This window comes from Pithys albifrons, chromosome 10, assembly GCF_047495875.1.
Source record: "Pithys albifrons albifrons isolate INPA30051 chromosome 10, PitAlb_v1, whole genome shotgun sequence".
In the NCBI taxonomy this organism is placed as follows: Eukaryota; Metazoa; Chordata; class Aves; order Passeriformes; family Thamnophilidae; genus Pithys; species Pithys albifrons.
In genome coordinates, this window is record NC_092467.1 from 32,036,891 (window position 1) to 32,062,509 (window position 25,619).

Here is a 25,619-nt window from a genome sequence, read left to right on the forward strand (position 1 = left end):
ATCTCAGAGGTCTCTTCCAACCCAACTGGGAAGAGCAACGAGGCTGGAGAAGGGACTGGAGCACAAGCCCTGTGGGGAGAGGCTGAGGGAGCTGGGGGTGTTCAGCCTGGAGAAGAGGAGGCTCAGAGGTGACCTCAGCACTGTCTGGAACTCCCTGAAGGGAAGTTCTGGCCAGGTGGGGGTTGGTCTCTTCTCCCAGGCACTCAGCAATAGGACAAGGGGGCACGATGGGCTCAAGCTCTGCCAGGGGAAATTGAAGTTGGAGAGCAGAAAGAAATTCTTTGCAGAGAGAGTGCTCAGGGATTGGAATGGGCTGCCCAGAGAGGGGGTGGATTCCCCATCCCTGGAGGTTTTTCAGCTGAGCTTGGCCGTGGCACTGAGTGCCATGATCTGGTAAAGGGACTGGAGTTGGCCCAAGGGTTGGACTTGATGATCTTGGAGGTCTTTTCCAACCCAATCCATTCTATGATTCTCTGATAATGGCAATGAGAAAGTCACTTAACCTGTACTTTTTTTGAGTACAAATTACAACCAGAGGCCCTTGAGGTGCTTCTGCAGGACCACCAGAAGTCTCCAGTTTGGTCTTTACTTTTAGTTCCTCTCTGCTGGTGGGACCTTGATCATCCTTTGGGTTTTCTCTTTGGAGCAGGAAGGGAGTTGCAGTCAAATCAAGCTGAAGAACAAGGGATGGTGATAATCTTTGCCTTAAGTCTTCTCATTAACGGCATGGGGAAAACCACTTGGAACTTGTGTGATTTCAGAGAGATGGGATAGTGTAAAATAACCCTTATGGTTCAGCAGGATCAGTGGCACTTAAATTGAAGTGTCCCAAGTGTTTGTCTTCATATTGAGGACACACTTAAGACTCATGTTCCTGGGTCAGCAGCTCAGGGGTTATGAAACCAGTTCCACAGGTGTGGAATTGCTGCTGAATTCTGGGCCTGCTTGGCATCAGTCATGGTTTAGAAGGAATTATTCCCCTCACTTAATAAGACTGGGGTGTTATGTGTGTATTAATGCAAGTGCTACCCCCACAGGCCTTGAATTATTTACAGGATACAAACTGATGGTGAAATTGGCTTTTTAGGACTGAAATGTTAAAACAACAGACTGTTACTTGGCCTGGGAAAAGTTCTTAGAGGGGTTGTTTGTTCTATTAGCTCAGTTGGTTCAAACCTGGTTGTAACAATGCCAAGGTCATGGGTTCAATCCCGTATATGGGCCATTGACTTAAGAGCTGGACTCGATGATCCTTGTGGGTCCTTCCAGCTCAGAATAGTCTGTGAGTCTGTGAATGGGTTGGGAAGGACCTTAAAGCTCATCCAGTACCACCTCCTGCCATGGACAGGGACACCTCAGTTGGTTAAAACTTGGTTGTAACAATGCCAAGGTCATGGGTTCAATCCCCTGTGTGGGCCTTTGACTTAAGAGTTGGACTCGATGATCCTTGTGGGTCCTTCCAGCTCAGAATAGTCTGGGATTCTGTGATGTCAAGCTTTTTCATTTTCTGCAGCACTCCACTTTTCTCCAGGCACTCCAGGCTGTCCTCAAAGTGCTTTCTGCTGCTTCTTCTCCCAGTCAGCCCTGGCTCTCTGGGGCTCCTGCCCAGCCCAGTGCATGACCCATGTGCAGCAGCAGAGTCAAACTGACTTCACCCCAGGAACAAAGAGCAAAAGTCTCTTTTCCTTGACTCCACCAGAAGCCTAATCCCTTTCAAATTCGATGGATTTATGCCTGGAGCATGTATTTCCCAACAATTGAGTTTTAAACCCATGAAATCCCTTCGGTTGGCTCAGCCTTGTGCTCTGTGTATCAGCCCTTTGAGAATCCTAAAAGATAATCCCATTGAGTCTCTTCTCCTTCCAGATCTCGGTGCTGACCGTGGCAGACACAGTGAGGACCTGCTCCCTGGACCAGTGCTACAAGACATTCCTGTCCCCTGCCACCAGTGAGACCAAGAGGAAGATGTCCACCTTCGTGGGCAGCATCAAGGCCTCAGACAGCCCCACTCAGCACTCTGGGGGCTTCCAGAAGGCCTTCCAGCTGCTGCGCAACACCAACAACGGCACCAGGCTCCAGGGAAGTAAGTTGGGGTGAAATCTTCTGGGGGTGCTCCTCTCACAGTGCCTTGGGGGGCATCTTCTGGGGGGGCTCCTCTCACAGTGCCTTGGGGGGCATCTTCTGGGGCTCCTCTCACAGTGCCTTGAGGAGCATCTTCTGGGGCTCCTCTCACAGTGCCTTGAGGAGCATCTTCTGGGGCTCCTCTCACAGTGCCTTGAGGAGCATCTTCTGGGGCTCCTCTCACAGTGCCTTGAGGAGCATCTTCTGGGGGTGCTGCTCTCATAGTGCCTTGGGGTGAAATCTTCTGGGGCTCCTCTCACAGTGCCTTGGGGGGCATCTTCTGGGGCTCCTCTCACAGTGCCTTGGGGGGCATCTTCTGGGGCTCCTCTCACAGTGCCTTGGGGGGCATCTTCTGGGGCTCCTCTCACAGTGCCTTGAGGAGCATCTTCTGGGGGTGCTGCTCTCATAGTGCCTTGGGGTGAAATCTTCTGGGGCTGCTCCTCTCACAGTGCCTTGGGGGGCATCTTCTGGGGCTCCTCTCACAGTGCCTTGAGGAGCATCTTCTGGGGGTGCTGCTCTCATAGTGCCTTGGGGAGCATCCTCTGGGGCTGCTCCTCTCACAGTGCCTTGAGGAGCATCTTCTGGGGCTGCTCCTCTCACAGTGCCTTGGGGGGCATCTTCTGGGGGTGCTGCTCTCACAGTGCCTTGGGGGGCATCTTCTGGGGCTGCTCCTCTTATAGTGCCTTGGGGGGCATCTTCTGGGGGTGCTCCTCTCACAGTGCCCTGGGGGGCATCTTCTGGGGCTGCTCCTCTCACAGTGCCTTGGGGGGCATCTTCTGGGGGTGCTCCTCTCACAGTGCCTTGGGGGGCATCTTCTGGGGCTGCTCCTCTCACAGTCCTGTGCTGGTTTAAAGTCTGGGCCCTACGAGCAGCTGCCCACATTGTCCAGTGTCTCTCAGGACCACCCTCTGTGCTGGTTAAAGGTGAACCTGCAGGAGAAATGAACCCAACACAAAAGAGATTCTAAGTCAGAGTTACAGTTTAATAACAATATTCCAATAAATGCAATGGCACAAAGAGAAATTGGGTTTAACCCCCAAGCCCAGCAGTGTAACCCACCCCCTGGGGCACAAACACAGGGGGGTTTGGTGGCCCCTGTGCTGAGCCCCACATGGTGCCCCCAAGTCCAAAGGCAAAGGAAGGGACAAACCTGTTGGTGCAGATGATGGCACAGTCTGGTGGAGAGTGGTGGGCTCCTCCTGTCCAGGGTCTGCTGCTCCTCTGGATCCAATGAGTGGTCCCAGAAGTCCCCATACCCCAAGATTGTGTCCCCTGAGGTTTGGGTGGGAGCCCCCAGTGCCTCCCCCAGGGCAGGGAGTTCCACCCTGGGGGATCTGACTCTGGCACTCAGGGGGGATTTTGGACTCGTTGCTGGCCCATGGGCAGAGCTGAGCCCTCAGGTGGGTGTGGAGGTGCCAAGGAGTCCCTGCAGGGCAGTTCTCCCAGCTCCTCTGCCAGGCTTCTTTCCCAGCCAGCTCCCAGCCTGAGGGCTCAGCTGTGCCCTGGGCAGCTGCTGCCAATGGGCCATTGGGAACAGTTGCTGGGCAATGGCCCAGAGGGTTTGGAATGCCCAGCTTTGGTCACACCCACACAGGGACAGACTGGGCCCAGTTTGCTGGACTGGGACAATTCCCACTCTGGCAGAGGCCAGAGGAGTGCAGTGTGCTGGCCAATGAGATGAAAAGGGGAGGGGAGCACGTGGGTTTGTTGAGTGGCATTTCCTTGGTCTGGAATCCTCATGGCCATTCCCTTTTAATTTGTGTCCTTTGCTGACTTGCCTTTCCTTTGATCTCAAGTGTGGAAATGCAGGATTGAGCTGTCTGAGAGCTGAATTATTTCCCAAATGTCTATGTGGGGGGCCAGGGGGGTCCTTCCAAGGAAACTTCCTGCTCCTGCAGGTTCATTTCATTACTGCTGGACCATATGTCTGTAGGGAATGTGCCTCTGGGATCCTATGGAAGTGGCCCTTGCTTGTCAGGGAAATGGGATTTTTGGAGAAATCATGGGAGATATTTTACAGAATACCAAGTTGTCCTGGCTTAATTTTCCTTCATCTCACAGTACCCTCCTGCACTTTGCATTCTCAGCATGATCTTCTTCCTTCCCACCCCCAAGACTGGTGTTATTTCTGTGCATTTTTTATAATGAGAATGTGGGAAAAGGTGTGGAAAAGGTGGATGTGGAATTGAGTATCATGTTTGATAGCCAGGAAGGTGTGGAAGGCAAAGCCTGTGCTCTGAGTGCTCCTTGGAGCTGGGTGGTATTGGCACCAATCTCCACCAGGATGGTCCCTTTGGGTAACCCCCATCCCACCCTTTGGTCCTCTGCCTGCTCCAGTGGGTGCAGATCCTTCAGTGTCCCAAAGGGGGACCAGCCCAGATGCTGCACAGACCAGGGGAGAGAGGAAAAGTCCAAAAACTCTGAACTGCTTTGGGTTTCCCTTCTGTTGGTGAAATGGAGCTTCTGCTACCAAAGGTTCAGCCAACTCATGAACTTCAGGCCCTTGGCACAGTGAGACCTTTCTTTGACTGGGCCCTGCTTTGAGCTGAAGGGCAGGGCTGCCAAGGGCAGGGTTGTACCATCCTCTGGCAAGGGGAGCAACTCTGGCAACAAAAAATAAGCCAGCCCAGAGGTGCTGCAGCTGCCTGGGGTAGGAGGCTTTGGGCAGCAGGAGTTACTCTGAGAACATCAGCTGTGGAGTCTTGCAGCATCCTCCTACATATCTCCATATCTCCTGCATGTTCCCCAGCTCTGGAAGTTCTGCCCCATCCCTGGGAGTGTCCCAGGCCAGGTTGGAGCACCCTGGGACAGTGGGAGGTGTCCCTGCCCGTGGCAGGGGTGGCACTGGGTGACCTTTAAGGTCCCTCCAAGCCCACTCTATGATTCCATGTTTGGCACTGTTTGTATATCCTGAATTGAAGGTTTTGACATGTCCTTCATTAATGAAAACATCAAGTTTCACACCAAACTATCCTGGGACACAAGGACAGAAAGTTAAAACCCAAATACTTAAATTTAGGCTTTCTCTACATAGGAGAGATTGTGTAGACAGCAAATTTCAGAGTTCCTGGGGTGAGGCACAGCAGCTTTGAGAAGAGGATGTTTATAAAACATACCTCGTTTCTTGTAAATAGTATTTTCATCTTAAAAAAAAAGAAAAATAAACCCAGGGGGGAAAAAATCCCATTCCTTTGCCTGTTCATTTTCTAACATCCTGTTCCTGGAGAACAATGTGTGGGTGTGTCAGGGAAGCTGCTGAGATACAGCCCCAATCCCAAAGTCCCACTGGGAAAGGTAAAGTCCCACTGGGAAAGGTAAATTCCCACTGGGAAAGGTAAATTTCCACTGGGAAAGTTAAATTCCCACTGGGAAAGGTAAAGTCCCACTGGGAAAGTTAAATTCCCACTGGGAAAGGTAAAGTCCCACTGGGAAAGGTAAAGTCCCACTGGGAAAGTCCAAGTCCCACTGGGAAAGTCCAAGTCCCACTGGGAAAGTTAAATTCCCACTGGGAAAGTTAAATTCCCACTGGGAAAGTCCAAGTCCCACTGGGAAAGGTAAATTTCCACTGGGAAAGTCCAAGTCCCACTGGGAAAGTCCAAGTCCCACTGGGAAAGTCCAAGTCCCACTGGGAAAGATAAATTCCCACTGGGAAAGTTAAATTCCCACTGGGAAAGTCCAAGTCCCACTGGGAAAGTCCAAGTCCCACTGGGAAAGTTAAATTCCCACTGGGAAAGTTAAATTCCCACTGGGAAAGTTGGGAGGGAGCTGCTGGGGTGGGATGGGAGGGTTGGGCTCTTGGGCACCTGTGGATGTGGGGCCTTGGTGCAGTTCCTGTTGCAGTTCCTGCCCATCAGACACCAATCCCAAGGTGTGGGAAGCAGCTGTGCCAGGAGGACCAACATTCCCTGAAAACTCTTAGGAAATAGGATGTGTGTCTGTTGCATATATGTAATTTTTTTTGAATTGCAATATCCACCTATAGATATAAATATATAAAATACAATATATAAATCTATATATATCTATATAGATAAATATATATATTATATATATTATTTTTATATATATATATAAATATATATATCTATCTCATGCATAGATAGCTGAGTTCAGTAAAGGTGCACTGAACATAAAGGCCTTTCCCAGCTCTCAGCAGTGGGTCAGATGGAATGGGATGATCAGCTGTGGAATGGGATGATCAGCTGTGGAATGGGATGATCAGCTGTGGAATGGGATGATCAGCTGTGGAATGAGATGCCCTGTTGACTCTGGTCCCTAAAGCAGATTTAGGACTGGTTTATGTTACTCCTCCTAGCAGAGCTTTGAGGCTGCAGCATCATCCTTGGCTGAAGGTACAGGATGAGTGTTGTAGCCCAGGAAATGCAGTAAAAGTTTGCCTTAAACTCCACCAGGTTTAATACCTGGCTTAGATTTTTTTCCCCCTTCAAACAAATCAGGTGGAAATTCCCCCAAATTAACAGCACCTCTTGTTTGTGTCAAAATCCAGTTCTGGCTGAAATTCTTTTGGGGTCACGATGACAAAATGTGCAAGTCAAAGTGTTCTTGGTTGTTTAAAACCCAACCCAACCAACCCACAGAAACCCCAGTGAGACATCAGAGCTGGGCTCTGATCAACCAACCCCAGTGCTCTGCTCTGTGTGTGCTGCATGATCCCTTCCAGTGCCTTAATGACATGCACAAACCACCTCTAATCCCGAGATGGAGGTGATGAAACAGGTTGGGGTGTAAGCAGAGCTCTGAATTGACATGTTCAAAGGCTTTGAGGGAGGCAGGACTTTGGCCAAGAACCATCCTCAGCCTGAAAAACGTGTTCCAGTTCATGGGCAAGGTCACATTCCCAAACCTTCCACTCCAAGCTGCTCCATGGGAAGGCACCAAGGAGCAGCTCCAGCCTTTGGGGTTGCAGGAGGGGAGAACAGGGAGGCAGGAGATGAAATTTGGTGGGTTTTGGCTTTTGTGAAGCTGGACTTGCCCACTCCTGCCTGGTGGCAGCCAAGCTGTCCAGACTGAGGAAGAGAAGGCTCCAGGGAGATCTGAGAGCCCTTTCCAGTGCCCAAAGGGGCTCCAAGAGAGCTGGAGAGGGACTGGGGACAAGGGATGGAGGGACAGGACACAGGGAATGGCTTCCCACTACCAGAGGGCAGGGCTGGGTGGGATATTGGGAAGGAATTATTGGCTGTGAGGGTGGGAAGGGGCTGGGATAGAATTTCCAGAGAAGCTGTGGCTGTCCCATCCCTGGGAGTGTCCCAGGCCATGTTGGACAGGGCTTGGAGCACCCTGGGCTGGTGGGAGGTGTCCCTGCCCATGACAGGGGTGGCACTGGATGAATTACCTTTAAGGTCCCTCCCAACCCAGAGCAATCCATGACTCTAAGCCAGCAGGTACCTTTGGGGTCAGCCCAGGAGAAACAACCCCCAGTGCTCCCTGGGGGGCTGGAAGGCACCAAAGCAGGCAGATGTTTGGTGGGTGCTGAGAATGCCAGTTTGATAATGAATGTTGTCACTCAGAGAGCTGCTGGGGGTGTCCCCACTGGAGCTGTGACTGTCACATCTGGGAGCAGATTAAAGGCTCTCCCCACGTTTCTTGCCTGAGTTAAAAACCTAATTCCCCCCTCTGCTGTATCTGTGATTCCCTTCTAGATACTGATATGGTCATCATTTATCTCTCAGCTGGGATTACATCAAAAGACTCCTCTGAAGATGATAAAAAGGCCACCCTACGTGTCATCAACGAGGAGAACAGTTTCCTCAATAACTCAGTGATGATTCTTACTTATGCTCTTATGAATGGTGAGAAATGGTTGTGACTGCCAGTGGGGGAACATTCCCTGGGTTAGGAAACTCACTGAAATGCAATTCCAGGCCTTCCTGGGAGCAGTTGATGAAGGATTTTGGTATTTATCATCCATAGGTTGCATCCAGATGTTCCTACTTTGGTGTGTGTGTATTTAACTGTGTCCCAATATGCTTATGGATCCCAGTGCAGCTGCTCAGGATGAAAAATATTGTTGCCTGAATTGTCTGCTGGCAACCAGACTGAGTTAAATTTGATAATTATTGCAACTGGAATCCTTCCTGACGCTGTCTGTGGTTCCTGGAGCAGCAAAATGGGAATATGGGTGTGATTTCTGTGTCAGTCCTTAGTCAGGGAGCATCAATGTGACATCAGTCTGAGGTGCTTTAATAACCTGAGACCCAACTTAGGAGGGAAGTTAAATATGAGAATCACATACCCAATAGTTTGGCATCTTGTGCTTCTTCCAGCAAAGCATTTTCAGCCCTTGTTTGTTGTGTCACTGAAAACTGCACATGGGCTCAACAACTGAAGCTTGAGCTGATGTGTGATGTGACTGTAAATTCGAATAATACTCATTTGAGCCTCCTGTGTGTGCAAAGCCTCTGGTTGTCTGCAGGAGCTGAGCCTGGGGCTTGTGTAAAACGTGAGGCTTTTGCTGTTTAAGCTGAAGAACAAAGGCCGGGATCTCCAAGGGGGTGATTTGCTCCTGGTCCTTTCTTGTGGACGAGCCACCTGTGGAGAACAAAGAGCTGTCCTGGGGATTTATGGGGCACAGAAGTCTGTGGCAGAAGGTCTTTGTTTAAAGTGGCCAATGTGAACAGCATAGTAAATTTTTTCACTGTGCAGCAGCATGTGAGAGGCAAATCTTAATTAATTTGGTGCCAGCTATTTGCTTTTCCTAAAATCAGTCTTTAAACATTATCACTTAAATAGTAATTATATTTTCAGTCCTGCAGGTTGAATCATTTTGCTTTTATTTAGAGTTTTTTGGAGTAAGACTGATGGCAATTAAGCTGCTTTTCTCTGCTTCCTCCTCTTCCCTGCCCAGAGGGGGTGACAGGGCTGAAGGAATTGGCCTTCCTGCGGGACCTGGCAGAGCAGAACTCTGTGAAATATGGAGTGCCTGATAGAACAGCCCTCCCTGTGACCAAGGGCAGCATGATGGTCCTCAACCAGCTGAGCAACCTGGAGACCACGGTGGGGAGGTTCTACACCAACCTGCCCAACCGCATGATCGACGAGGCCGTGTTCAGCCTGCCCTTCTCCGACGAGATGGGCGATGGTGAGGCTGCCCTGGGAGCTGGGGGGGTGGGTTAGAGGGAAACCAGCACAGGAGGAACCAGCACAGGAGGAACCAGCACAGGAGAAAGGAGCACAGGAGGAACCAGCACAGGAGAAACCAGCACAGGAGGAACCAGCACAGGAGGAACCAGCACAGGAGAAAGGAGCCCAACACAAAAGAGATTCTAAGTCAGAGTTACAATTTAATAACAATATTACAGTAAATGCAATAGCACAAAGAGAAATTGGGTTTAACCCCCAAGCCCAGCAGTGGAACCCACCCCCTGGGGCACAAACACAGGGGGGTTTGGTGGCCCCTGTGCTGAGCCCCACGTGGTGCCTCCGAGTCCAAAGGCAAAGGAAGGGACAAACCTGTTGGTGAAGATGATGGCACAGTCTGGTGGAGAGTGGTGGGCTCCTCCTGTCCAGGGTCTGCTCCTCCTCTGGATCCAGTGAGTGGTCCCCAAGTCCCCAACCCCCAAGATTGTGTCCCCTGAGGTTTGGGTGGGAGCCCCCAATGCCTCCCTCAGGGCGGGGAGTTCCACCCTGGGGGATCTGACTCTGGCACTCAGGGGGGATTTTGGACTCGTTGCTGGCCCATGGGCAGAGCTGAGCCCTCAGGTGGGTGTGGAGGTGCCAAGGAGTCCCTGCAGGGCAGTTCTCCCAGCTCCTCTGCCAGGCTTCTTTCCCAGCCAGCTCCCAGCCTGAGGGCTCAGCTGTGCCCTGGGCAGCTGCTGCCAATGGGCCCTTGGGAACAGTTGCTGGGCAATGGCCCAGAGGGTTTAGAATGCCCAGCTTTGGGCACACCCACACAGGGACAGACTGGGCCCACCTGCCGAACTGGGACAGGGGGCAACAGCAGGGGCAGCTTCCCTCTGTTGGCACATTCCCAAATGTCACAAGGACATGGGGGCAGGTTTTTCTCCCAAGCCTTTTTGCCAGCAAAGTTTTTGTCTGCAGAAGGTATAATTGTGAAAGAAGGGTTAATGAGACATGGAATGGGGAGGTTTAGTTTGGGGTCTCAGGGCTCAGGAGGAGGGGAGTGGGCTTAGGCTGCTCCCACAGTGCTGGCAGAGCTCCCTTGGCTGGACAAACACCTGAGGTAGGACCTGCTGAGTTGCCCTCCCTTCCCCTTGGGATGTTGTGTCCTTCCTGTGTGACCTTCCACTGACCTTCCACTGGAGCTCAATGGAAAGGCTCACTTGGGGGGTTTACCCCTTGGGCATCTCACCTGGCCCTTCTCCAGCACTGCTCCAGTGCTCTGGGAAGAGATGGGACATCACAGGGCTGTCTGGAGATACATCAGTGGTTTTGTACTGCTTGGACATCTGAGAAAATCCTGTATTTCTTCATTCAGGACTTGGTGTGTTCTTCGTCTCAGCTTGTACTCAGGAGGAGTTGAGGGTTATGCTGAGTAATTCCCAAGGGCTGCTGAGTTTAGGTTGTGTTGAGTCCCAAACCAGACTTAAGACCATTTCTGAGCAAACCTGAGTCAGAACTGCTGCTCCTTCCTGCATTTCCCACCCTTGGTGACTCAGCTGTGTTGTTGCCCTCTCACAAAGCCTCATCCAAGCACGATGGGAAGTTGGAGCAACCAGAGGATTAGAAATGGTGCAACAGAGAAGGTTCATCTTGCAAAGATTTCCAACTTAAAAGCTTATCCATGCAAATGGATTTTACATGGGGTTAAGTGAAGAGCTGCTGAGTTTCCAAACAGCAGTGAGGGGTAGAAAATAAGAGCACTGAGGTATTGCAGAGTCCTCACCTCAGGCAGGAGATACATCCCAAACCACTGTGTGATGGTTCCCAGTACAGTGGGATTTAGTCAAGCAGAGGGGGTTTAATATTCTCAATGTGGAATTAGAAGAGCAATCATTCATCCCTGTTGTTGTTTGACAAGCACAAATTCTCTTCCTTCCTCCTCTCCCTGTGTTTTAAATTAAAAGATATTAAAGGAACAAAATACTGCCTTAGCTTTGCATGCAAATGCAATTTATCTGTGAGGAATCCACTTGTAATCCACTGTTAAACCTCCCCAAACATTAATTGTGGTGTGTGTTGTAATAAATTGATTAAATGTACTTCAGGTCACTACCAGAAACACAGAAATTAAGTAATTAGGGAGAGTGGTTATCAACAGCCAGAGATGACAGACAACCTGCTGAGCTTCCCTGTCCATATTCCAGCAAGGAAAATTATCTGTCCAATTTAATTGTGTAGCACTTGGAAGTGATAAAGCTCCCTCTCTGTTCCCTCTACAGATAATTAATTAGATAATGCTGCTGCTGATTTGATGATGTTTCTCTCATTCCCAGGGCTGATAATGACTGTCAGCAAACCATGTTACTTTGGAAACCTTCTGCTGGGCATTGTTGGAGTGGATGTCAATCTGGCCTACATCTTGGAAGATGTCACCTACTACCAGGACTCCTTGGGTTCCTACACCTTCCTCATTGATAACAAAGGTATTTGGGCTCCCATGACCCCTTCCTTGGCCTCCAGAAGGACACTCTGAAGCCTCATGTCTCCAAATAGTCCATAAAAAATAAATTGAAATATTTATTACCATTGCTTGGATGTTGTTGGTTAGTTTTGCCTGAGAGTTGCTGGAAACTTCAGGTGATTTCACGACCTGTAATTTCTGTCCTGGAGTTTGGTGTGGAGCTTTTGGAGATTTTCTACACGTGTGACATCCATGTTTTTCCGTGGGTAAAAGCTGGTGGGTGTGTGTGTATCCAGCTCATTTCCACTTGTCCAACCTCATTTTATTTCTGAGTTCTTTGAGCTGTTTTCCATTTGCAACACTTTGATGATAACTTTGAAGAACCTCAGTGTAATTACTGCACCTTCTTTCCCCGCCACAAATCCCCATCCTGGGCTCAGTTGTTTGGCTGCATCCAACCTTTGGGGCTGTCCCTTTGTTTTCCAGGTTACACCCTGATGCACCCCTCCCTGACCAGGCCCTACCTGCTGTCTGAGCCCCCCCTGCACACAGACATCATCCACTATGAGAACATCCCCAAGTTCGAGCTGGTGCGTCAGAACATCCTCAGGTGAGGAGGAACTGGGAGGCAAAGTGTGTTGGGTTAGAGGTGAACCTGCAGGAGAAACCAACCCAACCCAAGAGAGATTCTAAGTCAGAGTTACAATTAATAACAATATTACAATGGATGCAATGGCACAAAGAGAAATTGGGTTTAACCCCCAAGCCCAGCAGTGTAACCCACCCCCTGGGGCACAAACACAGGGGGGTTTGGTGGCCCCTGTGCTGAGCCCCACGTGGTGCCCTCGAGTCCAAAGGAAAAGGAAGGGACAAACCTGTTGGTGAAGATGATGGCACAGTCTGGTGGAGAGTGGGGGGCTCCTCCTGGCCAGGGTCTGCTCCTCCTCTGGATCCCTTGAGTGGTCCCAGAAGTCCCCAACCCCAAGATTGTGTCCCCTGAGGTTTGGGTGGGAGCCCCCAGTGCCTCCCCCAGGGCAGGGAGTTCCACCCTGGGGGATCTGACTCTGGCACTCAGGGGGGATTTTGGACTCGTTGCTGGCCCCTGAGCAGAGCTGAGCCCTCAGGTGGGTGTGGAGGTGCCAAGGAGTCCCTGCAGGGCAGTTCTCCCAGCTCCTCTGCCAGGCTTCTTTCCCAGCCAGCTCCCAGCCTGAGGGCTCAGCTGTGCCCTGGGCAGCTGCTGCCAATGGGCCCTTGGGAACAGTTGCTGGGCAATGGCCCAGAGGGTTTGGAATGCCCAGCTTTGGTCACCCCCACACAGGGACAGACTGGGCCCACCTGCTGAACTGGGACACAAAGCCACACAGAAGCAGTGCCCACAAGTGTTTCCAGAGGAATTTGAAAAGAATGTGTTCCTTTTTCCTGCAATATCTGCATATTTGGATGGGATTCTTTTCTGTCCTCCAATAGTTCTGGTTTGGTTTTTGCTTTGACTTTCTTCATTTATCATTTGGTGTCCAGGCTGTGATTTCCACAGCTGATCTGGGGGATATTCCTCCTAATCTCTCTCTTCCATGTCAGGAAGATTTTCCACTGCTTGATCTGGGGTTTTCTTTATTCTTTGCCTACTCTGAGTATGTGTGAGCTCGAAATGGTGCATTTTCAGCACACACTTTCCTTCCCCAGAGGCAAATATCACTTAATTCCTTCGATTCTTAACAATATTTTTATAAATATACAGCTGTGCTGGTTTAAAGGTGAACCAGCAGGGGAAATGAACTCACCACGAGAGAGATTATAAGTCAGACCTAAAATTTAATAATAATATTACTATAAAAACACTGACACACAAGGGAAATTGCTTTCAACTCACAAAACCCCAGCAGTATAACCCAGTGTCCTGGGGCACAAACCCAAAGGGGTTTGTTTGCCCTTGTGCTGAGACCCCTGTGGTTCCCCCAAGTCCAGAGCAAAAGGAAATGAAAAACCTGTTGGTGCAGGGGAGGGCTGTGGTCTGGGTGAGAGCGGTGATCTCCTCCTGTCGAGGTCCTGCTGCTCCTCTGGATCCGAGGAGAAGTTACCAAAGTCTTCTTACCCACCACTTCTGTACCCTCAGGGAGCACCCAGTTCCTCCCCCTGGGCAGGGACTCACCCAATGGGTGATTAACTCTGGGAGCCAGGGGGTGTTGAACTGTTGATGGCCCATTGGCAGCTCCGCCCCCCTCAGGCTGGGTGTGAAGGTGATAATGACTCCCTGGGCAGCTGCTGCTGATGGCCCATTGTCCTTGGGGAATGAATAGAGGGGGTGGAATACACAGCTTTGATCACCCCCACACAGGGTTAGCTGGTCCCTCCTGCTGAACTAGGACAACAGCAGAAGTTTTTTGCTTAAGCTGTAACCATTTTGCTCAGTGTTTCATCATAAAATGCTGGCTGCTTTATCCCCCACTGCAGCATTCCCCTGGGCAGCCAGATCATCACAGTGCCTGTGAACTCCTCACTGTCTTGGCACGTGAACAAACTGAGGGAGATTGGAAAAGAAGCCTACAATGTCAGCTATGCCTGGAAAATGGTAAGGAATAAAGTCTAAGGTGGCACAGAGCAAGTTCAGAGCTCTGTTACCAGTTGTAAGAGCTTTGGGAGAGCTCCTGGGCTTCCTTTCTTCAATTTGGAACTCATCTGAGCACTGATCTCGACCCAGGGATTAAAAAAGGTTAAATATAATCCAGGTGAGGTTCCCTGATGCCAGAAATAATTGGCTGTTTCTCTGTGCCAACAAACTCAAGAGGGCACATGTGGATCATTTCACAGCATTAAGTTAAATCCGACCCCTAAAGGATTAGGCTGAGCAGTTTGAAGAGATTAAATCTGTCATTGTTTAACAGCAATTCACACAGGAGGGTGTCTGGAGCTAATTTTCTGATATTGTAATGCTGCATTTAATATCAAAACACCCTTTGCAGAGCAGCTGGGACACCCCAAGCTTTGCTGGTCTGGTTATCACAGGCTCCTTCAAAGATGCAAACCAGTCAAACATGTGGAACTGATAAAAAGCCTATTTTTTGAGAGCTCATTTGTGTGTCCTCTCCAGAAAGGGAATACCAGAGTGTGTTTGTGAAGCTGCAGCCTCTCCTCTGTTCACAGCCCTTCAAAAAATAGACATAAAACAGTGTTAAAAAGTAGCCACTGAGCAACAAAAGGAGGGTCTTGTTTAGTTTTTCTGGAGAAAAAATGACAGTGTTTTTATTTTGTATGTTAACTGTGGAAAAGTGGGACCAGAACACACAAGCTCTGCCCATCCTGCACGTTCTGTTCCTGTCTGGTGACTTGCTGGTGTTTTGCAGGTGCAGGACACCTCCTTTATCCTGTGTGTGGTGGTGATCCAGCCAGAAATCCCTGTCAAGCAGCTGAAGAACCTCAACACTGTCCCCAGCAGCAAACTGCTCTACCACCGCCTGGACCTGCTGGGCCAGCCCAACGCCTGCCTGCACTTCAAGCAGCTGGCCACGCTAGGTGAGACCCTCCAGGTGGTCCTGGCCAGCCTAGGTGTCCTCCAGGTGGTCCTGGCCACCCTGGGTGAGATCCTCCAGGTGGTCCTGGCCAGCCTAGGTGTCTTCCAGGTGGTCCTGGACACCCTAGGTGTCCTCCTCCAGGTGGTCCTGCCCACCCTGGGTGAGATCCTCCAGGTGGTCCTGGCCACCCTAGTGAGACCTTCCAGATGGTCCTGGCCACCCTAGTGAGACCCTCCAAGTGGTCCTGGCCACCCTAGGTGAGGCTCTCCAGGTGGTCCTGGCCGCCCTATGTGTCCTCCAGGTGGTCCTGGCCACCCTAGGTGTCCTCCAAGTGGTCCTGGCCTAGGTGAGGCCCTCCAGGTGGTCCTGGCCACCCTAGGTGAGGTCCTGGCCACCCTAGTGAGATCCTCCAGATGGTCCTGGCCAGCCTACGTGAGGCCCTCCAGGTGGTCCTGGCCACCCTACGTGAGGCCCTCCAGGTGGTCCTGGCCACCCTACGTGAGGCCCTCCAGGTGGTCCTGGCCACCCTAGTGAGACCCTCCAGGTGGTCCTGGCCACCCTAGTGAGATCCTCCAGATGGTCCTGGCCAGCCTAGGTGAGGCTCTCCAGGTTGTCCTGGCCACCCTAGTGAGATCCTCCAGATGGTCCTGGCCAGCCTAGGTGAGGCCCTCCAGGTGGTCCTGGCCACCCTAGTGAGACCCTCCTTGCTCACATCTGTGGTAGTTTTGGGTTGGCCTCAACTTAGCAGGCTCAGAGAATCTGTGTAGATCAGGACAGACAGGGGTCACCTGACTTAAGCAACCAAAGAAATATTTCATACCAGGTGGTGCAAACCTGAGATATGAACGCAGGAGTGGGAGGTGTTCCCTCAGTTCCATCATGGCTGAAGTAGAGTCAGGACATGGTGCTGCTGCCCTGCAGTCTGGGCCCTGCTGCTGCTGCTGCCACTGGCATTTTGTTTGAACTCAGAGAAGCAGAAACATTTTGTTGTTGTATTTTCTGTTTCTTGCTGGGTGTCTTTTGGGGTGCTTATGGAGAAATCTGGAGTGATGGAATCTGGTGGGAGGTGGAAAATTGTTGTTATATCTGACTTGTATAACTGTGTGTTATGTTGTGGTTTGCTTTTAATTTTTTCTGTATAAATATATATAGTTAGTTTAAGTATAAACTGCTTCGAGTTTCCAGGTTTTTTTTCCTTTCTCCCTTTTCTCAGTGGGAGGGAGAAGGAGTCTGACTCTGTGTTGGGCAGTTTGCATTTTGCCAGCTCAGCCCAAGACAGACCCCACGTCAGGCACCACGTCCTGGCTGTGCAGCAGGTGCAGTTCCCCCTCCTGACCCCCCTCCTGTTTGGTGTTTGCAGAAAGCCCCACGGTGATGCTCTCAGCAGGCAGCTTCTCCTCGCCCTACGAGCACCTGAGCCAGCCCGAGACCAAGCGCATGGTGGAGCACTACACGGCCTACCTGAGCGACAACACGCGGCTCATCGCCAACCCGGGCCTCAAGGTGGGCCTGGGGGCACCTGCCCCTCCTGCTGCCCATGCCACACTGGTATAGCCCAGGAGTCCACAATGGGCTCCCTCCTGCTGCCCATGCCACACCTGGTATAGCCCAGGAGTCCACAATGGGCTCCCTCCTGCTGGCCATGCTACAATAACTACAGGAGCCCACAATGGGCTCCCTCCTGCTGGCCATGCTACAATAACTACAGGAGCCCACAATGGGCTCCCTCCTGCTGGCCATGCCACACCTGGAATAGCCACAGGAGCTCCCTCCTGCTGGCCATGCCACACCTGGTATAAACACAGGAACCCACAATGGGCTCCCTCCTGCTGGCCATGCCACACCTGGTATAGCCCAGGAGTCCACAGTGGGCTCCCTCCTGCTGCCCATGCCACACCTGGTATAGCCCAGGAGTCCACAATGGGCTCCCTCCTGCTGCCCATGCCACAGCTGGAATAGCCACAGGAGCTCCCTCCTGCTGCCCATGCCACACCTGGTATAAACACAGGAACCCACAATGGGCTCCCTCCTGCTGCCCATGCCACACCTGGTATAAACACAGGAGCCCACGGTGGGCTCCCTCCTGCTGCCCATGCCACACCTGTACAGCCATGTCCACACCTGGAATAACCACAGGAGCCCACACTGGGCTCCCTCCTGCTGGCCATGCCACATCTGGAATAGCCACAGGAGCTCCCTCCTGCTGCCCATGTCACACCTGGTATAGCCCAGGAGTCCATAATGGGCTCCCTCCTACTGGCCATACCACACCTGGTATAGCCCAGGAGTCCACAATGGGCTCCCTCCTGCTGGCCATGCTACAATAACCACAGGAGCCCACAGTGGGCTCCCTCCTGCTGGCCATGCCACACCTGGAATAGCCACAGGAGCTCCCTCCTGCTGCCCATGTCACACCTGGTATAGCCCAGGAGTCCATAATGGGCTCCCTCCTGCTGGCCATGCCACACCTGGTACAGCCCAGGAGTCCACAGTGGGCTCCCTCCTGCTGACCATGCCACAATAACCACAGGAGCCCACAGTGGGCTCCCTCCTGTTGCCCATGCCACACCTGTATAGCCACAGGAGCCCCCAGTGGGCTCCCTCCTGCTGCCCATGCCACACCTGGAATAACCACAGGAGCCCACAGTGGGCTCCCTCCTGTTGCCCATGCCACACCTGGTACAGCCACAGGAGTCCACAGTGGGCTCTCTCATGTTGCCCATGCCACAATAACCACAGGAGCCCTCCATGGGCTCCCTCCTGATGCCCATGCCACAATAACCACAGGAGCCTACAATGGGCTCCCTCCTGTTGCCCATGTCACACTGGGTACAGGCACAGCAGCCCACAGTGGGCTCCCTTCTGCTGGTCATGCCACAATAACCACCGGAGCCCACAATGGGCTCCCTCTTGCTGGCCATGCCACACCTGGAATAGCCACAGGAGCTCCCTCCTGCTGCCCATGCCACACTTGGTATAGCCACAGGAGCCCACAGTGGTTGGCTTGGAAAGGACCTGAAAGCCCATCTTGCTCCAAACCCTTTGTGATGGGCAGGGTCACCTCCCACCAGCCCAGGTTGCTCCAAGCCCTGTCCAGGCTGGCCTGGGACACTTCCAGGGATGGGGCAGCCACAGCTTCTCTGGGCACCTCTGCCAGGGCCTGCCCACCCTCACAGTCAGGAATTCCTTTTCAATATCCCACCTAACCCTGCCCTGTTCGTGTCAGGGAGGAATTTCTTCCCAACAGTTCATCTGAGAGAGGAGGGAGAGGGTTTATCCCCCAGCAGAGGAGGGAAATCTGCTGAGCAGCTCTCAAAACAAACCCTGGTAAAACTAAAGCCACAGTCAATCTTTAGCAGAAAACCCTTTATGTTCTTCCTTCCTATTTTCTGTGTGAGCAGAGCATTGTTTATATTGTCCTGAAGTGAAAACACAAACTAAAAGCCGCGGAGATAACAACAATAATATTTCATTGTGAGTGCAACGTGAGTCGTTGAGTTCAGACGCTCCCTGATGGCTCTTGGGGCAGCTTGTTCCCCTTTTCCTGCCAGCCTTGGAGGAGCCCTGGCATCCCTGCCCTGCCTTTGTCTTGGCAGTTCTCTGTGAGGAACGAGGTGATGGCCACGAGCCACGGCACGGACGAGTGGATGACGCAGATGGAGATGAGCGGCCTCAACAGCTACATCGTGCGCCGCTACATCGCGACGCCCAACGGGGTGCTGCGCATCTACCCCGGCTCCCTCATGGACAAAGCCTTTGACCCCACCAGGAGGCAGTGGTGGGTCTTAAGGGTCCCTTTAGCAATGAAAATATTGGGGTGGGTTTGTAGCCTGAGGGTTGTTGGCTGGTTGTTGCCTTCGTTGAGCTCAAAAGTGTCGCGGCACCGATGGGCTGGTTAAAGGTGAACCTGCAGGAGGAACGAACCCAACCCAGGAGAGATTCTAAGTCAGAGTTACAATTTAATAACAATATTCCAAGAAATGCAATGGCACAAAGAGAAATTGGGTTTAACCCCCAAGCCCAGCAGTGTAACCCACCCCCTGGGCACAAACACAGGGGGGTTTGGTGGCCCCTGTGCTGAGCCCCACGTGGTGCCCTCGAGTCCAAAGGCAAAGGAAGGGACAAACCTGTTGGTGCAGATGATGGCACAGTCTGGTGGAGAGTGGTGGGCTCCTCCTGGCCAGGGGCTGCTCCTCCTCTGGATCCCTTGAGTGGTCCCAGAAGTCCCCAACCCCCAAGATTGTGTCCCCTGAGTTTTGGGTGGGAGCCCCCAGTGCCTCCCCCAGGGCAGGGAGTTCCAGCCTGGGGGATCTGACTCTGGCAGTCAGGGGGGATTTTGGACTCGTTGGTGGCCCCTGAGCAGAGCTGAGCCCTCAGGTGGGTGTGGAGGTGCCAAGGAGTCCCTGCAGGGCAGTTCTCCCAGCTCCTCTGCCAGGCTTCTTTCCCAGCCAGCTCCCAGCCTGAGGGCTCAGCTGTGCCCTGGGCAGCTGCTGCCAGTGGGCCCTTGGGAACAGTTGCTGGGCAATGGCCCAGAGGGTTTGGAATGCCCAGCTTTGGTCACACCCAAACTGGGATAAACTGGGCCCACCTGCTGAACTGGGACAACCAACCACATCAAACATTCGTGGCTTCTGATTCCACCCTTTGGATTTGAGGGGGATGTTGGTGTTTCCCACCCCAATTAGGAGCATAAATACCCAGCAAATGGGCAGCCCCTTCAGGGATTGGCTGATTCAGGAGCGTTTGGGGCTCCTCAGGATGGTTTTGTTGTGAATATTTCAGCCTTTTTTTGTTTGTTTGCAGCTGATTTAAAGGAGGGGTTTTCTGTGTTAATTATGCACCAGCATCTGATTTGGGCCAAGAGTTGTGTGTGTGGGGCTGGGAATGTGAGAGCAGAGAGGGCTTGGAGAGCATTCCAGCCTGTGGGATTGGTGGGCAGGAGCTGCCACACTGTGGGCACACAGCCAGCACCAGGTCCCAGCCCTCTGGCAGCTCTCCTGACCCAGATTTCCTCTGAAATAATCATGCCTAGAGATCCTGATGAGCTTTTCTTCAGCTTATTTACCTTTGCAATCCCATTGTAAGAGCTCCCAATTTTTTTTTTTTTCATTTTTGATTTCCAATTTGGTTTAAGTTGGATTGTTTGTCTTTTACTTTCTCCATCCATGGTTTGACAAAGCTCCATCCACAGCATGAAATGAGGTCTTGGGTTTTAGATAAAGCCAAATTTGGAGTGTTTTGGACAGAAGATACGAATGAAAAACTGGGAATGAAGTAGAAGGGGGTTAAGCTGCTCATGGGGTGGTGCACTGGGGGTAGAGAAAAGCAAAGGAATCACTTTCTCTTACACAGAAGTTTTTCCAACATTTTCATCAACTTTCTTAGGGCAGTAGGAAGATATTTGTCGAGTAGGAAGATACTTGTCATGATTGTGGCTTATTTTATGCTGCCAGGGAGTTTTCAAAAGTGCTTGCAAGTTGTAATCACTGTCTGACCTATTTCTGCATTTTCTTGCATCAATTCTGCCCTTTCTCCTCAGTTTGCAATGTAATAATTATAATTATTTCACCAGAGTTGGAGACTCCTGGCACCAAGTCAGATCTTCTGGGGGAAAATGTCTAAAATTGCATTAAATGTGTTCTATGCATTTTTAGTGCACTTGGATGTTCTTGAGGAACTATTTAGGTACTAATTGTGCTTAAATACTTACATTGTTCACAGTGTGAAGAATTCAATGTCTGTATATTTGGGGAAAATAAAAGATGCCACCTTAAAGTTACAGAACTCACTAATTATGAAGGTTAATTATTTATTCTTTTGGCTTCCTTCAGGTATTTGCATGCAGTGGCCAATCCAGGTCTCATCACCTTCACTGGGCCCTACTTGGATGTTGGAGGGGCTGGTTATGTGGTCACCATCAGCCACACAGTCCATTCCTCCAGGTAAGTCCTGCTGGGAGGGTTTGGGGAGATAAAAAGACTCTCAGTTATCAAGGTTTCACTTGGGTAGGAGAGAAGAATTCTGAGGGACTCTTGTGGGTGCAAGGACTGAAAAGCAAACTGGGCTGAAAGGGCTTTGGGTGAAATGTTGTCTGAATTTGTCCTTGGTGCAACAGGATATTGAAATATTATGGAAAATCCATCCTATAGGAATGTATAAATTCTTTATTGATAGAAATATGCAGCATAATACAGAATAAAAACAGCATGTAGAAAAAAGGGTTGGTGGTGAGAATGTTCTCCAGGATGAATATGAGATGAGATTCCATGTGGGCAAGACCAGGAATGGGGAGGAGGAGAGGAATTGCTTTCCCTGGACACTGTGGGATGTTCTCCCTCTCTGCTTGTACTCAAATCCTTCTCCACCAAGAGTGTTAATCTCTAAATTTCCTGAAGTTCCTCACACTTACACTTCTGAAGTTGTGAATCCCAGGGGGGATGTTTGGAAAGGAAGAAGAAGTGAAAGCAGATCCAAGGGCAGAGAGAGGTCAGGCCACCAATGGGGTTGATTAAAGACCTGTCCAAACTCCAGGAATTGGGGAGGTCCCTGCCTGGGCTGCTTAAATCCAGCTTTGGGCAGGGGCTGGCAGGAGGAAGGAGGTCTTGGGGACCTGGAGCTGCCCCTGCAGGGAACAGAGCAGGCTGAGAGCACCCATGGGTGCCTTTGGGTCAAACCCCACCTCCAGCTGAAGGACCATCTCAGCCAGATGGTGAGAAGTTAATTGTGCCAGGAGTTGGTCTGGATGATCCTTGTGGGTCCTTTCCAGCTCAGGACACCCCATGACCTTTTCTTGGAGGACCAGACTGGTTCTGTTCCAGCTCCCTCTGGCCCTGGGGCTGAGATTTGGGATGTTTAAAGCAGTCCCAAACTTTTCTATCCTAAGCTCTCCCAAGTTTCAGGCCTGGAAGATAATTTTGATTTTTAACATGGAGGTTCTTCCAAAGCTTTCACTGAACCTTCTGCCCCCACCCACCAGGAACCTTCTGATGTTCCCCTGGCAAACACAGCCCCCAAAGCCAGCAGAGGATGGGCCACGCCCCCTCTGCTCTTCCCAGGAATTCCTCTGCTCCCGGTGGGATTTCCCACCACAGGACATCAGCCTGTGTGTTTTGGCAGGAGCTTTATCAGCCCCTCGTGGTGCTTCTCCCAGAGGAATTTACTTGGGGGTGGGGAATAAGCACTTTGGTAAGGAGAGAAGTGCAATTAATCAAAATTCTGATTTTTATCTACCAAGGGATGGTTTACTTGGCTTTGAGAACTTCAAGCTGGGGGTGGGTTATTAGGAGATGATTAAAGAGAGGTTAAACAAAGTTTGGCAGATGGGAGTGTGAGCCCTGGGTAAATAAAACCTCTGAAGCTTTTAGTCCCATCAGCTCTAATCCCCAAAGAGGCCCGAGTTGAAAATCCAGAGGGTTGGGGGAGGAATCCATGGAGTTAACAGGAATTGTGGAGTTGGAGCCTTCTGGGAGGGTTTAAATCCCCAAATCTGTTGGAGCCTTCTGGGAGGGTTTAAATCCCCAAATCTGTGTCAGCACCTTCAGGGTGGACAAGGGATCAGACCCAGCCAGGAGGGGTTTAGGAGGGGCAGGTCCTGTCTGACCAACCTGATCTCTTTCTACGATCAGGTGACCCACCTGGTGGATGAGGGGAAGGCTGTGGGTGTGTCTGTCTGGACTTCAGCAAGGCCTTTGACACTGTCTCCCATAATATACTCCTGGAAAAGCTGGTAGCCCATGGCCTGGACAAGTGTCCCCTCTGCTGGGTCAGGAGCTGGCTGGAGGGTCGGGCCCAGAGAGTGCTGGTGAATGGAGCTGCATCCAGCTGGTCACCAGTGGTGTCCTCAGGGATCTGTGTTGGGGCCAGTCCTGTTTAATTAACATCTTTATTGATGATTTAGATGAGGGGATTGAGTCCATCATCAGCAAATGTGCTGATGACACCAAGTTGGGAGGGAGTGTCGACCTGCTGGAAGCCAGGAGGGCTCTGCAGAGGGATCTGGAGAGACTTGAGGGATGGGCTGATTCCAATGGGATGAGGTTCACCAAGGCCAAGTGCAGGTCCTGCCCTTTGGCCACCCCAAGCCCTGCAGCGCTCCAGGCTGGGCACAGAGTGGCTGGAGAGCAGCCAGGCAGAGGGACCTGGGGGGACTGAGGGACAGGAAGCTCAACAGGAGCCACCAGTGTGCCCAGGTGGCCAAGAAGGCCAAGGGGATCCTGGCCTGGATCCAAACTAGCGTGGCCAGCAGGCCCAGGGCAGTGACCCTTCCCCTGGACTCTGCCTTGGGGAGGCCACACCTTGAGTGTTGTGTTCAGTTCTGGGCCCCTCAGCTGAGGAAGGACATTGAGGGGCTGGAGCGGGGCCAGAGAAGAGCAACGAGGCTGGAGAAGGGACTGGAGCACAAGCCCTGTGGGGAGAGGCTGAGGGAGCTGGGGGTGTTCAGCCTGGAGAAGAGGAGGCTCAGAGGTGACCTCAGCACTGTCTGGAACTGCCTGAAGGGAAGTTCTGGCCAGGTGGGGGTTGGTCTCTTCTCCCAGGCACTCAGCAATAGGACAAGGGGGCACGATGGGCTCAAGCTCTGCCAGGGGAAATTGAAGTTGGAGATCAGAAAGAAATTCTTTGCAGAGAGAGTGCTCAGGGATTGGAATGGGCTGCCCAGAGAGGGGGTGGATTCCCCATCCCTGGAGGTTTTTCAGCTGAGCTTGGCCGTGGCACTGAGTGCCATGATCTGGTAAAGGGACTGGAGTTGGACTCGATGATCTTGGAGGTCTTTTCCAACCCAATCCATTCTGTGATTCTATGGAGCTGACCCCTTTCCCTGCCATTTCATGGATCTCGGTGCTTTTTTTTGGAGGTTGGGAAATGGAGGGATTTATGCAAGAAGTTGTTTCATGCAGCAAACCAGAAGGGTTTAATGCTTAAAAAGATATTTATAGTGACATTTCTCTGTGTGTTGGGGCAGAAAAGGAACTTCAGATCTTGGTGCTGGTTTAGAGCCGGTTTAGGGCCGGTTTAGGGCCGGTTTAGAGCTGGCTTAGAGCTGGTTTAGGGCCGGTTTAGGGCCGGTTTAGGGCCGGTTTAGGGCCGGTTTAGGGCCGGTTTAGGGCCAGTTTAGGGCTGGTTTAGTGCTGGCTTAGGGCCGGTTTAGGGCTGGTTTAGAGCTCGTTTAGGGCTGGTTTGGATTGGAGTTGATTTCCAGTGCACCTCTTGGACAGAAAACCCACCCCAGTGCAGGGAGAGCAGAGCTGGGTGAGGAAAAAGTGGAAAAAAATGGAGAAAAATAAAAAAAAATTGGGGAAATTTGAGGAGTTTGGGAATTGGGGAAAATTGGGAGAAAAAGTTGGGAAAAAGTAGGAAAAAAATTGGGGGAAATTGGGAAAACTTTGGGTGAAAAAGATGAAAAAATTGGGGAAAATGCGGGGAAATTTTTAAAAATTTGGAGAAGTGAATGTAAAATGGGAGAAATTCGTAAGATTTTTAAAAATTTGGAGAAAAGTGGGGAGAAAAAAGAGGGAAAATTGGGGAGAAAAAAGAGGGAAAATTGGGGGGAAGAATGAGGCAAAAAAAGCAAATTTTTAGACGTTTGGTGAATTGAGGAAAAAATTGAGGAAATAAGGAAAAAATTGGAAAAAATGGGGGAAATTTGGGGAAAAACTGAGAAAAATTGAGGGGAAAAAAGGAAAAATTTCAGGAAAATATGCGGAAAAAATCAGAAAAATGAGGAAAAATTTGGAAAATTAGAGAAAAAATCCACAAAATTTTTGGAAAAAAGGAGGAAAACTGGTAAAAACTTGCTGGTTTTAGTCCTGGTATAGGGCTGGTTTAGAGCTGGTTTAGGGCCGGTTTAGGGCTGGCTTAGAGCTGGTTTAGGACTGGTTTAGGGCCAGTTTAAAGCCAGTTTAGGGCCGGTTTAGGGCTGGTTTAGAGCTGGTATAGGGCCGGTTTAGAGCTGGTTTAGAGCCGGTTTAGGACCGGTTTAGGGCCGGCTTAGAGCCGGTTTAGGACCAGTTTAGGGCCAGTTTAGAGCTGGTTTAGGGCCGGTTTAGAGCTCGTTTAGGGCTGGTTTGGAGTTTAGGGCTGGTTTGGATTGGAGTTAATTTCCAGTGCACCTCTTGGACAGCAAACCCACCCCAGTGCAGTGAGCAGAGGTTTGTGTGGAACTGCTAGAACTCTGCTCTGTGCAGCCCAGCTGTGCCTTTCAGCATCTGCTGAACGTTTCTGCTCCTCCATTCAGAGATAAAATGAAGTGGGAAAAGACATTTTGAGGAGTAGCCAAGTCAATATTGTGGCCTGTGCTTTGAGGGTGAGATGGTCACCCTGTGTCCCTCGGGGCTGAGAGGGGACTTGGGGTGGCTGTGCCCTCCCTGTCCTTCAGGGGAAAACTGGGGTGTTGGGAGTGGAAGAGGGAATTCCCTCATCCCTGAGGCTGCTGCACATCCCCCCTGACCGGA

The 25,619-nt window shown here is 51.2% G+C and overlaps 1 protein-coding gene across 2 annotated transcripts in view; it reads left to right on the forward strand.

Moving 5' to 3' along the window:
• The window catches only part of CACHD1 (cache domain containing 1), a 108,908-nt gene that overhangs the window by 59,163 nt on the left and 24,126 nt on the right, over window positions 1–25,619 (forward strand). For both annotated transcript variants that reach the window (XM_071565504.1, XM_071565505.1), the window contains 10 exons: window positions 1,867–2,083; window positions 7,782–7,931; window positions 8,987–9,220; window positions 11,535–11,684; window positions 12,149–12,272; window positions 14,114–14,231; window positions 15,004–15,172; window positions 16,532–16,674; window positions 18,768–18,949; window positions 21,003–21,113. In XM_071565504.1, the coding sequence (XP_071421605.1) occupies window positions 1,867–2,083; window positions 7,782–7,931; window positions 8,987–9,220; window positions 11,535–11,684; window positions 12,149–12,272; window positions 14,114–14,231; window positions 15,004–15,172; window positions 16,532–16,674; window positions 18,768–18,949; window positions 21,003–21,113 (1,598 nt within the window). The remainder of the gene's footprint in view (window positions 1–1,866; window positions 2,084–7,781; window positions 7,932–8,986; window positions 9,221–11,534; window positions 11,685–12,148; window positions 12,273–14,113; window positions 14,232–15,003; window positions 15,173–16,531; window positions 16,675–18,767; window positions 18,950–21,002; window positions 21,114–25,619) is intronic.